This window comes from Pavona decussata, unplaced genomic scaffold, assembly GCF_977016875.1.
Source record: "Pavona decussata unplaced genomic scaffold, jaPavDecu1.1 SCAFFOLD_194, whole genome shotgun sequence".
Lineage (NCBI taxonomy): Eukaryota > Metazoa > Cnidaria > Anthozoa > Scleractinia > Agariciidae > Pavona > Pavona decussata.
In genome coordinates, this window is record NW_028145603.1 from 1 (window position 1) to 18,496 (window position 18,496).

Below are 18,496 nucleotides of genomic sequence, written 5' to 3' on the forward strand. Positions count from 1 at the left end.
CGTATTAATTATAGCAACTAATTAGATCCTTTCACATGTTCTTGCATTGAAAATGAATTGACACTTGTCCAGCTCCTAATTTTATTTATTCATTAGTCCTTTGTAAATAGTTTCAAATGTTATGTGACTCGCCTTTTGCGTTCATGGGCCCCGCTGGAGGATTCTGTTATTTTCATTTTTGCTGGGTTGTTCATGGTCCCTCAGCGGGGAATTTATTACAGTATTGTTTAAGGGCCCCTGCTTTGGGATCATGTTATAGCCTTAATTATGTTTATTCAGAGGCCCCTTGCGGGGAATGTGTTACGTTTGGCTTATTATGTAACTTTTGTCACTCGTTTTTATTCTATGGTTAATTTGTTTGTGATTCAAACCTTTTTGTAGTGCTAATTAAGTTGGTTATATAAGCCTGTACCTCTGATACGCGCAGTCATTGTAAATAGTTTTTAGTTTTTAGTTTTTAACATTATCTGAAGAAGGCTGAAAGCCGAAACGTTATTAAACCAAGTCGGACCGGTAAGAAGTTTACCCCACTGTTTTGCTTAGTATTCGTCTTTAAATTTACGTGGTGGTACTGCATCCTTCGGATCCTTCTGCTGGGAGTACATTGTTTGCGTAAACCTTCATATTCTGCCTATATATATATATATATATATATATATATATTTATATATAGATTAAAAAAACGTGAAAGTTAATGAGGAGTTTCAAAAATACATCCAGAAATACTAGTGATTTTATTTTTACGGTCTTATTTAGGCCCGAATGCAGCGAAATGCGCAATGACATTTCAAGGGCACAAAGACTCAATATTGTTCCCGAAAATGGCTACCAGCTTAAATAGCACATCTTTATCTATATAAGGGACGGGTCATTATTTATTGGGGGTGGGCACTCTTGGTGTTTCCCATTGTTCAAACTGTTAATCTTTTTGGCAGTTTTTAGATGCATTTCCTGTGATTTTTGAAGACCTAAAACAAAAATTTTCGCGGGGGAGCATGTCTCCGGACACAATTTTTCAATTTTGTGGGCACCAATTTGGACTGAGGAGGGTCACAATTTTTAGCCGCCTTCTTCAAACTTTGAGTGGCGATCCCCCCCGGTAAATAATGACCGGCCCTTTAAAGTATATGCAACTACAATCTGTGTGGCCCTTTTAATTGTCATGAGATTTACATTTTATTGTGGGAATATTGGCTGCGGTCACATCTACGCCACTATGAACTGTAGTTAGGACAGATACAGATAAACAGAGATATAATAACTTTACGGGGGGTCCAACGGGGGCTTCATATTGCGAACCCCAAAAAATACTGGAGTAGGAAGGTAAACACCTAAAAAAATACCCAGAATAAAAGTTTCCTCCCCCCCCCCCAAAAAAAAAAAAAAAAATATATATATATATATATATATTTAAGTTAATATTTCGCTTGGAGACTTAAAACAAAAAACGGCACAGATCTCTTGACCCAAAAAAAATACCGAGAACGTAAATTTTCAACCCAAAGAAATACGTCGGACTTCCCCGTATAATGCGAGTACACCAGCACCCCCCACCCCCTTCTCCTACCCACACCTCCCCCCCCCCCCCCCCCTCTTGCATGTGCCCGCAACACCGGAAAAACTTCATAGTCTGGCTTGCAGAGTTTACTATCTGGTAAGGATTCAAGCTAAAAACAGTGTTCAAACTAACCTGCAATTTTGGATCCATTTTCTGACCTGAAATTCGATTATATATGAAGTTATTAACTACCGATTTTAATGCATCACTGACTCGCTCGATGTCAAAACTAAAACAACCGGAGTTTAAAATCGTTTCAGTTCCTGAACTTAAGATTTGGTTTACCTTGAGCAAAAGGGCTTCTCCTTTTCATCTTGACGGTCACTTTCGACTAGAAACAATAAACTACAAGAACAATATAGGCTGAACAAAAGACTCTTGAACTCGAAGCAGACGTACTGAACCAATTTCTAAAGAGAAGAGAAATTTCCCGCCAACAGAGCGCGAAAGGTCAATTCTGTATGACGTAATTAGTTAATTTGTAACACATTGTCACGCTAATCAGTCACGTTGCCAACAACGCCGTAAAAAGTCTACAAAACCGGGTATTTTTTTACAATTTTGCGAGATCTTTTTCAATGCACACAAATTCAGTGAAAAAAATTTGTTGGCATTTTCGTCATTTACTCCATTTTGAACGGCGTTGGATCAGTGAGTTCCTTGTCACTTATTGAGTTATTCTGAGCCCAGCGAAAAGCTGCGCGTAAAAATGTTAAAAACTTTAGAGCCTAGAGCTCTCTAGAAGCCCTTAAGAGTTCTTAATCGAAATAGCTTGGTTAGAAGCGGTGAAAGCCATTGATTTTACGTAATTTGACAAAAATATCGGACTGCCGGTCATTTAGTGATTTGAAAACCTTGACCGGCAGTCGAGTCGAGTGTGCAGAAAGTGTCACTTCAGTCGCTCGCTATTCTGAGCCCAGCGAAAAGCTGCGCGTCAACTTTAGAGCCATAGAGCTCTCTAGAAGCGCTTAAGAGTTCTTAATCGAAATAGCTTAGTAAGAATCGGTGAAAGCCATTGATTTTACGTAATTTGACAAAAAAATCGGACTGCCGGTCATTTAGTGAAATGAAAACCTTGACCGGCAGTCCAGTCAAACGTGCAGAAACTAAGTGTCACTTTAGTCGCTCGCTATGCCCAGCGAAAAGCTGCGCGTCAACTTTAGAGCCATAGAGCTCTCTAGAAGCGCTTAAGAGTTCTTAATCGAAATAGCTTAGTAAGAATCGGTGAAAGCCATTGATTTTACGTAATTTGACAAAAATATCGGACTGCCGGTCATTTAGTGAAATGAAAACCTTGACCGGCAGTCCAGTCAAACGTGCAGAAACTAAGTGTCACTTTAGTCGCTCGCTATGCCCAGCGAAAAGCTGCGCGTCAACTTTAGAGCCATAGAGCTCTCTAGAAGCGCTTAAGAGTTCTTAATCGAAATAGTTTAGTAAGAATCGGTGAAAGCCATTGATTTTACGTAATTTGACAAAAATATCGGACTGCCGGTCATTTAGTGAAATGAAAACCTTGACCGCCTGCCGGTCATATAGACACAGCGTTCTTATTACTCTTAATTTTACCAATCCTTCTAGAAAAAACTATCTCCTTACCTAAGAATTCACAAAACACCCCACAACATAGATTCACGGGAGAAGCAGAGAGTTTATGCATTCAGTTGAAACGTAGCGAACGAGATATTTCCATTAAACCGATTTTAAGTGGCGTGGAAACGGCTTTCAGGTTTAACCCGCGCCCCTGCTTTATCTCCCCAAATTTGAAATTTTAAAAAACGCCCCGGGCGCTTATACCAGGATTTGCAGAGAGTGAAGAGATAAAAAAAATCCATATATTTGAACTCTACATACAATTTATTTGTACCAAGACCATGTACTGAAGCTGGAAAAAACAGCTTCCACTATAGAGGGGCGGTTCTCTGGAATAGTCTGCCTGGTAAGGTCAAAGGTCAGACAAGCTTGAAATCATTTTTATTACATTTGCAATTTATTCGTATATATTAAGACCTTAGTCTCCTATTTATACATCATAGTTCTAATTATCTCCTGTTGTATGTTTTATTATATGTTTTCCATATTGTATTATATTTGTAATTTATTCATATATACTAAGACTTAACACTCCTATTTTCCATATTGTACGACTTATTGTATTTTTTACACGGCTCTCTGGAAGAGCATTTTTATGAAAGGGATTCCGTGTTTAAATAACTAAAAAATGATGATGATAATCAGATGGTAGAGCATTGCATCGCAATGGCGGACGTCGAACCCCGTTGAAGCCTGATTTGTTTTTTCTTCTGCCTTTCATTGAAAAGATTTTGTGGAGTCCAAATATATGAATTTCGTATATTTCACTTTTGGACTCGCTGTCGGTAGTGCCTGGCAAATTTTGAAACGCTGTGACAATAAAAATAGGCGAGCTTTTGACAAGCCAAGCTTAGCTAGTAATGTAAACTATCAAAAGTCATCCATCATCTTCGTCTTCGAGGCAATCTCCGCTTTCACAGCCGGATGCGACATTTTGAAAATGAAGAAGATCATGGTAATGAGATTCGCCAGTATATCAGTACGAGTAAAAGCCACACAATATACTCCTAAGCAAACATAACAACACATTAATTCAAAAAGCTGTAAGTATTAATTTAAAAGTTTTACTTTTACTTCCCGCTAGGAAAAGGGCTGACATATACTAAATAAATATTATTTTCCTTTGTAGAAACCAATCAATTCAAAAACAGCCCGGCTTGTTTAGAGACTTAGAAGCCACGGGCAAGTATATAACAGCAACGATAGTGTGATATCGTTGTGTCTATATCGATTATCAAGATACCACGATTTCGCAATATCGATTGCAGGATATCGATATCACGATATCGTGGCTTAAAATTTCTTAAGTGCCTACCACGTAGGCCACTACCATAATATATTTTCAAAGAGTTTCGGGCCAAATAATCAGATCAGTGGATGGTGGATGTAAAAGCAAAAATGTGTGCGGTTGTGTTGCCTCCGGTAAACACCACTGTTACAATGATTACCTCTAAGAGTTTGAAAGATATCACACTTAACTCTAAAGAAGTTACGATCAAGAGTTTGACTTCACAGCGATTAATTTTTGATTATATTGTGCTCAGGCCCAAATGGAAACTTCGTAATGTCCTCACTCTCCGTGTCCTTGACAACCAATATGTCGTGCTCCCTGTATCCCCCAGCCCCAGGTTCCCCCTCGGGGATGGTTATCATCGGCTCCATGGAAACCACCATATTAGGCTGCAAAACTGTGTCTATATCCTCGCGAATTTCCAACCCTGCCTCGCGGCCGTAATGGTGACAGAGAACGCCGAAGGAATGCCCGTAACCAAACGTGCGGTATTTCAACAAGCCATGTTCAAGGAACAGCTCGTTCAGTTCTTTCGCTATGTCGCTGCAGCGCGCGCCCGGCTTTATCAGTTCAAGGCCTCGGCGGTGAACCTTGCAGTTGACTTCCCAGAGTTCCATATGGCGGTCTGTTGGCACGTGATCAAAAAACAGTGTACGTTCGAGGGCCGTGTAGTATCTAAAAGCAAACAAAAAGGAACAAGACAAGTGGAATTAAATTTGAAGTGTACTTTGCCCCAAAAAGATGTGTATCTAGCAAATTTTGGTCCAGAATTCCATTTCTTTTCACTTTAGTTATGCTAAAAGTCGGTGATGGGTAGCCTTCACCACATCTGCTAAACAGCAGTGACACATCACGAAGAAAGTTCTGCCAAAAATACCATAAAATTTCCATCAAACACTCCTTCTTCCTCCCTCCCCCCCCCCCCCCCCCTCCCCTTCAGACTTTTTAAGAAGACCTCAAAACGCAGGCGTAATAATATTCAAAACTTATGACGACTTACCCTGCTATCATAGGGAAGCAGTTTAGACTGATAATGTCTCCTTTTTGTAACCGACGAGTCGTCACTGGGTTATGAGCTCCGTCCGTGTTTATTCCCGACTGAAACCAGGTCCACGCTAAACAAACAAATCAACAGTGACGTTAACAAGGCGGGGGAGGGGGTCGAGGGGGAAAAGGGGCAACGAGGGGGATGGGGAAGGGCTACAGAAGGTGAATAGAGACCTTAAGCAGCGACGACCGGCGAGTTGGGGAGAAATGATTACGTGACGAGCCAAAAGAGCGTCTGCGGGGGAGGCTACTCCAAAGGCGTTTGTCTTCATAAAGCGTGAGAAGTGCGACGAGAGCTTGGGAACGAGCACGAAGCGCGAGCGGGAACAATACAGCCAGCAACCAGACGGGAGGCAGAAGACTGAAGTAATTTTCATCACTTCATATTTTCATGCTAGAAAAGAGTCTGACTACGGACAAAAGGAAAGAGTGGAGGCTTTACAACCAACGATCAGGGAGCAGGTAGCTGATAGAAGTAAATCAGATCATATATTTCACTTACGTCTATACGGGGATATTGCGAATTCACGAAATGACAAGCTCCCAGTTTGCTTGGTAACTCATTTGGTAGAGCACTGCACCGGTATCGCAGAAATTCTAATCAATTTCAAGCCCGAATGTTTTTCAGGCTTTCGTTTCGCACCTGCTTAAGTTGCATACATAAATGCGACGGTCTCTCATTCTCCAATTCTTTCATCCGCAGTTCAAATGTACGAATTTCGTATATTTCACAAGATCGAATGAAAATATAAAGCCAACTTACTGTCTCTTATTTCACTGTGTGGATAAGTGGCGGCAATTTCCCTCACCATCGCATCAGTGGAGGCCAGGGCAATCTCGTGTTCTGCTGCACCCTCTTTCATTGCCTTGACAACAGCTTCCCCTCCAAGATCAGCGATCCGAGCGCCATTCTTGATCACTTCTATCTCTTCCTGGGACTTAAGCATGCGCATTTTCATGGTCGGCTGACCCACGTCTACGAATTTGGCATTCGGCAAGGCGTCGGCAAACTTTCGATGGTTGTCGAAAGTGACGAAGTCAAACTCGAGACCGACGCTCTTAGCATCTCCAACCTTGGAAGAAAAGCACGTGGTTTCAAATTCAATAAAATAAATAAATAAAAATAAATAATTTTTAAGGAGGAAGCGCCCGTCATGTAAAAACGTGGTTTTCAGGGAGGTCCTCCATTAAAGTAAAAATATTAAAATCTAGAGAAAAAAGAATAAACACGCACTAGCCTAAAAACTATTTACAAATGATTATCTATGAACAATAAGGCGTTTATCTAGAAATATTTATCGATTAAAAGCCTTGTAATGTTTTTCTTAGACAACCCCTTCTCGTTGGCTTTCAATTAAATTACTGGGGTCAACCCATTATATCGAACATCGACTATCTTCTCGAATCCTCCGCTGCCCCCATCTAAAACCCCTTATTGTTGGCTTTGCCATCTCCAATATAGTCCATTCCACTCTCTCAGGTAGAGGGAACGGTCAAACAAAATGCTACCAGTGATTTGTTGTAGCTTAAATTAGCATCGCCTTATTTCGAACTGTCATACCTTTGAAACTACAAAAAGTCATGTGGGTCTGCTTGATATAACTAAACGACAAAGGAAATGGCGTTACAAACTATATTATTACGAGATAAAATGGTAATTAAAGAAAAAATTGAATACCACAAACCAGTTTTTTCACTGCATAAAAGTAGTTGTCTTTTTGCCAGTCCGTGTAGACGATATTGTCTCCAAATGTGCGGCGCCATGGTTGACCGTAATCAATCCCTTCAAGAAAACAAAACATAAGAAAACCAGAAGTAACAAGAGGCCACAACGCAAATTACGCGCAATGCTGACTCGTATGGGACATCTGAATTAAACAATGCGTTCGACTTCACCCCTGAAATAATGGCCGCAAAGAAGTAGAATCGCGCGCGTTTCAGCAAAAAGGAAAAAAATAAACTTAAAAAAAAAAAAAAAACGAGGAAGACACTTAACAGTCAGTTAAGACTGACAACTCTTTGGCCCTGAGATACCGGGTCGAATTGGAATTTAGAAATGTTGGTTTTTGAGGAGAGGGGAAAGCCGAAGAAGCCGGAGAAAAAACTCTCGGAGCAAGGACAAGAACAACAAACTCAACCCAGATATAACGCCGAGTCCGAGAATCGAGCCCCTGCCACATTATATTGGTGGGAGGCAAGTGCTCTCACCACTGCGCCATTCCTGCTCCCCAAACAAACAATATCAAACTAAAAATAGCGCAATGTCGTTGCAAGTAGCCCCCCTAACCCTCAACTGAAAACCGCTCTAAAAACAATTACTCAACCAAAACAGAATAACATTACCAGCAGAAACGCTGACTGTCTTGTCTGGTGTAACAATGAAAGCATAAGGGCGTCCGAAGTAACAGTACAGGAAGTCGCTAAAATAGTGGATGTTATGGTAGGACGTAAATACGCATGCGTCAAGTTGGTTTGTCTCCATGTGTCGGCGTACCATATCCAGGCGACGCTGCATCTCCTGGGCTGAGAATGTTGGTTTCACCTGGAAATCGTGAAGCACTTTGTGAATAACTGTGATCATTTGATGTAACTCCAACCTTAGAGTACGTAGAGGAAATATTATTTTAAAAGAAGTAAGGGACATTCAAATCAAAGCTATAGAACGATAAATAAGGGGATTAATTACCAACGTAACTGTGGGGCTGCGCCGGGGGATGGGGAAGGGGCGAGAACGTCTAATTTTGGGGCTGAGACGCCTGGGCCGGGTTGTTCGAAAGCCGATTAACGCTAATCTACGATTAAGAGATAATCGAGGCTTTCATCTCGCTCTTGAAAAGTGGTTTTAAACTCTAATTTCAAGCTAAAGGTAAAGAAAAGTCTAAGTCAAAACTGAGAGCAAAAAATCTTTTGGAAGAATTTTTACTTGTTAGTAACTAAACATGAATCAAAGTTCACGTTAATCCATGATTAGCTTAATCGGGCTTTGAACAACCGGGCGCAGAACGTTAACGTTCTTATCTTTTTGGCAATTTGAGCTTGCTTGTGTTCTTAAGTTACCTGTTATAATTAGTATTTTAATAAAGCTATGCGGACGTGACCAAGACACCTATCAAAGAGCAATATGTGCCGTAATGTGGTGTCAAATTGCTTGTGACATGCTCTGTTGCGCGGCTTGCATGTACTCTAGTGCTGGGTACAAGATGTCGCGGAAGCCAGCTCTCGGTAAATTTGGCTTTACGAAAAGTATCGACCAGAGAGGTTTCTTATTCCGTATTCCGTTGCATTTTTACACTGTTCATTTTAAAAACATTTTTAAAAATAAGTGTTCTTAACTGACTCTAAGCCTGTGTCACCTCTAGTTCACCTCAGCCTCAACGTTCTTATATAAAAAAGGTTCTTATAAAAAGAGTGCATTTGGTTTATGAGCTGAGTTGACAAGGCAATTTGACCACTCGATTCGCTCTGACCAAAGGGTTAGCGATCGAAACGTCATCTCCCGATCGTTCTTACGGTGACCAAATTAGCCACTTATCAACTCAGTTTATAAAACCCAATATTCTATGGAACAATACTTTGCTGGGCCGAGTTTTATTCAGTATTCGGCACACGCAGTCCTTCTAAGTTTTGAGCCTGTGGATAAATGGGACCTACTTTCAGAGGATTCTTTTCAAGCTTGTTTTACAACCTCGTTAAGCTAATTACCAAGAGAAGACGGTTTTCTGTGTCTTCTGAGAAAATAATGCATATATAAAGTCCAGAAAAGCAGATTGCGGATGGTCGAGCCGCAAACGAGTGCATTCAACTGCTATTTTCATTTACATTTATTACTCAACCAGAGGAAGCAGACCTCTAGCCTCCCGAGGATGTAGATGGCATTACCTTAGTGTGTTTCGACAAAACTGTGCACGGGAACATGATCATCAATCCATGACCTCACTTGCTCACCTTTTCACCATTGCGGCATTCCATTGTGCGTTGTTGGTTGTGGTCATTAAGCCCACTCGCGCTTAACCACCGCTGGAGGACTGGTGTCCACACTTGCCGAGAAGTACGCACGGTTCTGGCCAAACGAAACATCTAGAAATTAAGGGGGAGACAACTTAACTACAACATAAGGTACCTTGGATGTTTGTTACTGAAGTGTGAATTTACACCCGCTACAGTCATCTTCGAAGGCCGCAAGCAAAAGTGCATTCTCAGTGAAAAACGCTGTACTAACAATTACTAGAAATGAAAAACCCAGGGACCAAGTATTGGGCAATCTACCAATTTGATTGGCTAATCAAAAGTGTGCTAATTTTCAACAGACCTTATTTTGAACTCACAAACCCACTAGCAAAAAAAAAGGACTTTTACGTATTCTACTGAATTTCTTAATTTTGTTGACTAAATTTGTCCCTGAGTTATGCCTAAACCAAGCAGTTTGAACTTTCAAATGACAATTCATTTTAGTAAACTATCACGTATTATGAATTCACCGCTAATTCTCTCCGAGTCTGACTGATTACGTGGAGGTAACCTTTCAGCGAATAGTGTTCATCCGACGAAAATGCCCGGATGGGTAGTAACTCATCCGCGATAAAACGTCCTTAAGTGGTATTTATTATTTATTGGGAGTTGCTTTCATTGTATCCTTATCCTGTACGTTGTTCATTCTTCTTTTTTCATTTCAACCTTTTGCCTTTTAAGGTCAAATTGTTAAGCTGTAAATTCGAAATGCCAGTCGCAGCTACTTTGGTACGAAAGAAAATTTAGGGAAGAATAATAAAAACGAAAGATTGTTTCTGTTTGGAGACTATCCATCATATCCTCGTGGAAATTTGGTTACCATCAGCTACAGCCAGTAATCCCCAGATAGAAACACTTTGGGTCAGTTATTAAAAGACAGTTTAGACGGTGTTTAACAAAACCACGTTCAAAGCCATTTTAAATTTGGCCAACAACCATATCTAAACATTGCCTGCTGCTGACGGTAACAAGAAAGCTTGCATCCCAGACTAAAAAACTATTTATCTCCCTAAAGTTAACCACTTGTAAACAGATTTAGAGGCTCACTGATTGTCTTAAGCCGCGGCCTAAGTTAGACTTTGCTTAAATAACTGGCCCTTTGTGGTTTATTTATTTATTTATAAACTTCGCCAGAGGAGAAGGAAAAAAAAACCCTGACAGGAGAGAACTCACAGAACGATAAGTTCAAATAACGAGACTCCTTGCATAAATGAAAGTACAGCATAATAATTAAGTATTGACAACTATTTAACAACACATTTTAACTAATAATACAGGTGATGATCTGCTTTGATGACATTTCATGCAGACAGGTTTGAAAGTTTGGGGTACTGCGGGATCGTACACATTTAAAGTCAAATCTTGGTAGTATACCCTCAAATTAGTTTTAAATACATCTATAGATTTTTTATTATCCCCCAAGAAGTCTGGAAGTGTGTTAAATGCTCTTGAGGCTCTCAAGGAAAAACTGTTCTGGAACGTGACAGTCTTAGCTTTAGGTATATCTAGTAATATACTCTTAGTTGGAGCAGAATGCTTTGTAACTCTAATAGGCTGAGATATCTTAAAATTGGTGTCAGAACTATTGACAATAGATTTGTAAGGTAGACTAGATCCAAGTATTCATGCCAATAGTCGCCCCATGTAACGGAATCCACAGAGGTATTGGATTCCGGATTCCATCCCTCTGGATTCCGGATCCCAACCCTCTGGATTCCATGGATTCCGGATTCCAAGCCTCTGGATTCCGGATTCCAATAATTTGGAATCCAGATTACGGCGTCCTTGGTTCTACTCGTATTTTCAGATCTAGTGTAATAATTTAAACAAAACACATACCTTTATCCCATATTATAGTGGAACAATAAGTCATGATTCCGTTAAGAAAAAACACCGATACCCTCTCATAGAACAAAACATTTCGAAAACGTCATTCTGGCAATTTCTATATACCATTTACATGATCAACAAATATCGAACAACGTCACATGTAGTATTCTGGCAATTGCTATATACCATTTACATGATCAAAAAATATCGAGCAAGGTCACATGTAGTATTTACTGGCAATTCCTATACCGTTTCCATGATCAACAAATACCGAACAACAAATATTGACGGCTAATGTTCAAACTTAGTTACAATATATTACGTAACTTTCTGCATAAATCAGTGGCATCAATGGAAAGTTCAAATGATGCATAAGCTATAAATCTAAACGTTCGTTCCCTTAGTTTATTAGGAAAATGATTTCCCTTAGAAATTAATGCACGTCACAAAAATGAGAAAGCTTTTGTCATTTGATTCTTAGGAAGTGCCTTAACTAAATTTAAAAAGTTCTACTCATCGTCCACTTGAGCGTTACAGCAAAGATCATGATGAGCGGCGCTTTTTGAAAGGGTTTTGCTTTTGAGTCTTTCATTAAGCATGGTTGCGAATGGTTGCTAATTAAATTAAAGCCTGCTTCGTTTCACTAGCGAAATATGCACCGAGTATTTGCATAACATCGCTTTGTCATTGTCAAAGCGGGCACACAGCTATTTCAATTAATGTTGTCGGATTAAAATCAAGCTAAAAGACAAGACCGCAATGTTTTGTGGGATTATTTTTATGGATAATTTCATCAAAATCATTCCTGCACGTGCAGGTCATTGTACTGCTAATTACAACCTATAGTTTTCTCCAGGCATGACTGATTTTGATTAATTTATTTATAAAAATCCCACGTAAACTTTCGGTCTTGTCTTTTAGCTTTATGCTTTGAACCGACATGGTTAACTGAAATAGCTGTATAAGCATAAGTATAAAAGCTTAAAAAAATCCAAAATTTCCCTTTTTGTTATGCTTCCTATTATGATTATGTTCCTCTTATGCTAGTGAAAACCACATATGCAAAGCATAACCAGAAAGGACTATTACATCTAATAATATAACAATCCTTCTTGGTCATTTCGCGTAAGCTGTCACATGCATTTATTAAAAGGTGGCCGTTCAAAGCATTATGCTTATGTGTGTATTTTGGGCCTGCTTTCAATGACTTAAAATCGTATGCCGCTTTCTCTTCCGCTTATGTCCCTAGTCAAAACTCACAAAACTAGGCATAAGGAGGGCGCTTTACCTCTTCCATCCCGTGCATGAGACTTGTATAATTGTCGCTACCAAAGATTTTGTGTCAGATCGGAGAATACGATCACGGCACGACCGCACGGCCGAAGGAACAGCATGCACCAATTGCCAATTTCACGGTTGTTTTTCCGAATTGGGGGCTTCTCGTTTTTCTAAGGCCCGGTTCATACGTCGAATTTCTGCCGCGTCGAATTCAATTCAATTAAGTGCGGCAGAAATGCGACTGTTGATTCAGACGTCGCACTTGTGCCGCACTTAATTCAGAGTCGATACTGCAGTGTCTGTCGGTCAGCAGAAAATATGATAAAACTAGAGTATCCAACATGGCGGACGCGTGACCAAAATATTCTCCTTACTGTGCACTTCTTCATCAATGTCATCATCAGAGCTGCAATAGCTCTCCTGCAGTACTTCCATGTAGTTTACTGCGAAGATTTTCTCTTCTTCAGATGAGCTTTCTTCTTCGATGGAATCGTGCGGGTGCCATGACGCCATTTTGGACGGTCAGCCTTGATTTACGCATGCTCAATACATTAACATAATATATGTAAATATATGAATTCGATTCAGCACGGCAGAAAAGCGACGTTTGAATCGGTGCCGCATTTCTGCCGGATAATGCGACAAGACCAGTCGAACGTACGGCAGAAATTCGGCAGCTGATTCAGACGTCGAATTTCTGTCGAATTTAATTATTTTAATTGAATTCAACACGGCAGAAATTCGACGTATGAACTGGGCCTAAGACTATAAAAAGGGTGATTGTAGACAATGTTGCGTCGAATTATTAAATTTAGATTATTCGTGATTATTAAGTTATCGAAAGTTAGCTATCACGGCTAACTGCTCTAACTGAACTCTGAGCTAGAATTAACATTTTAATACGTTTAATTATTTCTTTGCGTCGAAACGTTTACTTGTAAAGAGTCAAAATGGTATTTTATCCTACTAGTAATTCAAACGAAGCACCGTACATATTTGTTCTTTAACCATCAGTTTTACTTGAGTTTTACCGACCATTGTTTTTCTGAGTATGTCAAAGACCTTAGATCGCTTAGCGCTTTGAGTTTTTGGACTCTTAAGAGAGAAAACATCGAGAAAAAAAAATAAAACAAAAAGCCCATAAAAATGAAATAGTTTTTAATTAATCTGCCTTTTCGACGTTTCACGTTTCTGATTTAAAGTTGTATAACAACGGATCAAAATGAAAAATGGAGCCCCAAAACTACAGAAAACTGTTCCCTCGCGTTTTTCTTAAAGTCAACAAAGTTTCTTCTGCAGAAATGTCGAGAAATTTAAGTATATCAACAAGTCATTCAAGCTTCTGAAGTTTCATTTTGCTTCTAATTTTGGCTTCAATTACTTTTTGCTCTGTTCTAATAAATACTCTCAAGAATCAGACTCGGGATCGATCGAGAAGCCACTTTAATTTCGATTTGTCTTCGCTTATCCGACACCTATTTCTTATTACAGCCTCAATCAATCATATAAACAATACCTCGAAACATCTTAAAGCTAAACCTCTGTAAACTTACTTGTCTTCATTTGATTTGTGCTTTCCCATAACCGAAGTGAAGTCAAAAACCACTTGATTCGACTTGATACACTTCAAAAAACTTCCGATGCAAGCACTCGAAAGTGTCAACGAGCCAATCTTCGAGCATCTTTTTTGTCGCATGTGCTTTGAAGCTGACGTCATGAGGAAAATATCCCCCCTGGGGAGGGGTGGGTCCTGCGTAGACAAGTTCGAACACGTGTTTCGAGTGTCGCAAGTGTAGAAGAGTCAGAGGTAGACCGCTAAACGGTGACTGGGTAGAAAAATGGAAGAATCTACCATGACAATTCGACACAAGTGGATTCCGACACAAGTAGATTCCGGATTCCAAAACTTTAGTGGATTCCGGATTCCAGCTCACTGGATTCTGGATTCCAACTTAAAAAATGTCCTGGATTCCGGATTCCAACATGAAAATTTCCCTGGATTCCGGATTCCGGATTCCGTTACATGGGGCGACAATAGCACAGAGGGATAAGGCCTGTGAGTGTTAGTCTGTTTTTATACGAGATACCAGTCCTGTAGGGTAGTGAGAGTATATATTTAGTTGCATGCACGTCGTTGTATTCTCTTGATGATTTCGATCAGTTTGACTGACTGCGGGGCCCATACTTGTGAACTGTATGAGAGGTTGCTCATCACTATGGCTGTATACAGTGCTTTGCGAGCAGATTGATTTTTGACCTCAAGTGTCAACCTACGAATAAAACCCAGCGTTAGAGGCAGCCGCTAGTACTTGACTGTTCCATTTCAAGTCCTCACAAACTAACATCCCGAGATTGTTTTGAGCATCAGTACATTTGACTGGCGTATTTGAAGTAAGTAAGGTGTTACCACTAGATTGACATTTCTCGTTGTAGACATCACTGTACATTTAGACTGGTTGAGATCCATCCTCCAATCATGACACCATAAAGTGATTCGATCGAGGTCTTCCTGGAGTAGTCGTCCATCATCAGTGTTCGTGATGGGACGGTAGCACTTGGTGTCATCCGCGAATAGTGCTACGGAACTATTGACAGTGACTATTGCCAGATCGTTGACATATATTAAAAACATTAACGGCCCTAAGATGGACCCTTGAGGCACTCCAGAGGGAACAGGAAGAATGTTTGATGTTTTACCGAGAACAGTTCAGTACTTTCTGAAATTTAAAATGTAAATAATCGGAGAACCAGCAGAGGAGACTGCCATTGATGCCAAATAGATGTGGTTTTTTCAGGAGAAGCTGGTGGTCAACTCTGTCAAAGCTTTCGCAAAGTCTAAAGAGATGGAATCAACTTGCACTCGTTTATCAAGCAGCTCACCAATTTCATTCAAGACTTGAAGAAGCTGCGAGGTGGTTTATTTTCCCTTAAGAAAACCATACTGTAGATTGTGAAGCTGGCTTATTATTGGGCTAGAAATGTGCTCAATAAGATGATTGTATTTCCAACCTTCCAGGACCTTTGAAACAAGAGGTAATAAAGAGATGGGTCTGTAGTTGGATACTTCACCAGGAGAGACATTTTTTGTAGATCGGAATAATATTTGCCACTTTACATGCAGCTGGAAGTTTACGAAGCTGTAAGCATTTGTTGAAGATTGTACACAATGAATTAGAAATGCATGGTGCACAGTTTTATAAAAGTTTCGCCGGGATCTTATCGGGACCAGTTGCTTTGTTCACATCTAAAACACTAAGGGCGTTGAGAACCTCGACAGGAGACAAAGAGAGCTGAGAAATTTGTAGCGAACTATGTGGTTCGAGTAAGTTGGATGCTTGAAAGTCCTCATAGTCACTGGTTGAGCAGGGTGGATTGAAAACTGAGTAGAAATAGCTGTTAAATAAGTTTGCAACATCGACTGGTTTGTCCGCTCTGTACGATTCACTGGAACGAGTCCACGTCACTTCGTTAGGAACACTGGATTGTTTAGTTGTAGACTTGAATGAAGACCAGAACTTTTTGGAGTTTGATTTCAATAGATCAGGCAAACCTTGAAATCACTCTTTGCGCTTTTCAGCTAGCAATTTTTTAGTTTGTCGTCTTAAAGCTCGAAATTTTTCATGGAAGTTCAGTCGCCCTGACTTTTTGGCCTTACGTCGAGCAGTTTCTTTCTTTTTCAAAAGATGTTTAACTTCATTGTCTAGCCAAGGAGGAGTGTTTTTACGTTTAAAGGACTTAACTGGAATATTGTCCGCTACTGCACCTAGCAAAAGGTCCAGCCATTGCTGCCAATCTGAGTAGATATCAGTGGATGTCGCAGACCGTGAGAGATCAGTCAGCCGTAAGGTTTCTAAAAGGCCATTCCAGTTGGCAAGACGATAATTGTAAACTGTGCGTGTGTCGCAGGCCAATGACTTTGTGCGAACATTGAGATAAAAAAAAAACATGAGTGAGTGATCACTGAAGAGATTTAATAGTGTTGGCACAACACAACACATTCAAGATTTCTGATAGCCTCAGGGGATCTTGTAAAAACAAGGTCAAGAATATTTTTTTTCCTTGTCGGATGAATGTTAATTTGCTGAAGATAAAAGTCTGATGTAAGTTCTCTGAAGTCTGTAGATCCGGAGCTGATATCTTAAGACTCGATTACAAGATTAGAGTTCCAAGTCAGGTCGGGAAAATTAAAATCACCACAGATAAGAACTAATTCGTAGTTTGAGCTAAATTCGAAAAATGAAGTAAATAAATGAAGCCATTTGTTGATATCGACGTTAGGTGGCCGATAACAAGCACAAATCAGAGTTTTCTTGGTGTTGATAAGTTCCATCTCTACAGCAGCAATTTCTAATTCATTCGACCATGCTCCAAGTGAAACTAAGTTGTAATTAATATTATTTCGTAGAGCAATGAGGACGCCACCACCACGCTTTCCAGAGAAGCGATCCTTCTTTATAATGTTATATCCAGTTGGAAAAATTTCATTATTGGAGATGTTGTCGTTGAGCCACGTCTCGGTTACTGTTATTATATCCAAATTTTCGACGAAGGCAAGGTCCTAAAAGGACTTCAAATTACTAGCAAACGATCCATCGGTTGATTTATTTACACTGCATAAGCTTTGGGCGTTAAATAATAAACAGCGAAGATTATTGTTCGCTTGCTTAACATGATGAGATACACATGAATCGCTGTTGGTAGTTTGTCCTGGGTGAGGGTGAATGTCACCACAGAGAGCAAGTTCCAATGATATGGTGAAAGTGGAAATCTTGTTGGCCAACAACAGAATGGTAGAAAGTTCTCATTGTCACAAAAATTTCTCAAACGAAAATAATTCAGGTAACGCTAACGTGTGTTCTACCAGAAATACCCGGCGATCACCTAATGATCACACTACTGATTCCACAGTCCCATAGTCCATACGGTTTACTGTCTTTTCGAGAAAATATAAATGATTGCCGCGCCGAGCGGCAGTTTCAGTTAAGCACAATAACTGATAAAGGAAGAATTAACATCAAGTCGTAAACAAAACCAGGAAAATAGAATTTATACCGCTCGGAATTTATCTGGCAACTCAATGCGACCCGGAATCGGGCAAAGCGAGTTGATCCGTTCCTGTTCGTCACCGCCGCCAGCAATAGACAGGCCTCTATGCAATATGAAACCGGCCCTTGAGAAAATTCGATTGAGGTCGTTTTGAAATCCTTGGAACGGACTTGAATTCCAAAATTCGAGAAACATAATTTGGTAAACACAAAAGAGAAGAGAAATAAAAGGCTGGCGCGTATTATCCATGTTTACACAAGAGAGTCAAATAAGGGGAATATTAAGCCATTCAAACTGCGGTATCTGTGGCAACCTATAAATGACCCACACTTTCGGAACCGTTTGAACTCAAATTATTCGTGGTTGTATGCTATTGATAAAGGCTTCCTTCATTTGAGAGGTATTTATTTTGTAGTGAGAACGAGCAAAACAGTTTCCTCGTCCTAAAATAAATGCTGCATACCGTTTGGATATTTCGTAATGCACAGATGCCTGTCTGCTTTATATATATCGAAAGCAATCCTACATTCTCATCGAATCCACGAGAGTATTTATTTCAGAAATTTTACACCAAACCCCATTACAACAACTTACCTTTACACGTTTCACAAATGCACGAATTTCGACCGCAAACGTCCCAAGGTCTTCAAGCTCCCAAAGGTTTGTTTTTGGCAGTGTGACCGGATTATAATTAGACTATAATTATGCAATGAATTTGCGAGCCAAATTTAGGTGTAACGTAAGGAGCTGAAAAAAAAGAAGGACTGGATTCGTGGATTTGTCAGTGGATCGAAACACAGACCTTTGAGGGCTAACGGCAGGTAAGCCGAGGCGATTAAGGCTTGGAA

General features: G+C 40.0%; 1 protein-coding gene and 1 pseudogene across 2 annotated transcripts; both read right to left on the reverse strand.

Annotated features, from left to right (window-relative positions):
* Nucleotides 1-3,512: 3,512 nt before the first annotated feature.
* LOC146461819 (uncharacterized) lies at nucleotides 3,513-18,329 on the reverse strand. Of its 2 annotated transcripts, XM_085086383.1 has the most exons (7): nucleotides 18,243-18,329; nucleotides 9,432-9,563; nucleotides 7,830-8,028; nucleotides 7,172-7,269; nucleotides 6,250-6,559; nucleotides 5,440-5,554; nucleotides 3,513-5,114 (listed from the first exon to the last, which is right to left on the reverse strand). In XM_085086383.1, exons 2-7 carry the CDS (start codon nucleotides 9,561-9,563, stop codon nucleotides 4,667-4,669), a joined length of 1,302 nt encoding a protein of 433 aa, XP_084942509.1. In that variant the 5' UTR covers nucleotides 18,243-18,329; the 3' UTR covers nucleotides 3,513-4,666. The 2 variants fall into 2 exon arrangements, with proteins under 2 accessions (XP_084942509.1, XP_084942510.1); XM_085086384.1 differs by lacking the exon at nucleotides 18,243-18,329 and having other exon boundaries at nucleotides 9,366-9,504.
* LOC146461820 (uncharacterized) lies at nucleotides 9,592-15,272 on the reverse strand (annotated as a pseudogene).
* Nucleotides 18,330-18,496: the final 167 nt, after the last annotated feature.

Bases quoted from the DNA above. Each gene is read 5' to 3' on its own strand.
- LOC146461819 (XM_085086383.1), bottom strand. From the start codon at position 9,563: ATGTTTCGTTTGGCCAGAACCGTGCGTACTTCTCGGCAAGTGTGGACA. The intron at 7,270-7,829 runs GTAATGTTATTC...GTTTTCTTGAAG, and splicing joins GACAGTCAGCGTTTCTGCTG to GGATTGATTACGGTCAACCA. The intron at 5,555-6,249 runs GTAAGTTGGCTT...TTGTTTGTTTAG, and splicing joins ACACAGTGAAATAAGAGACA to CGTGGACCTGGTTTCAGTCG.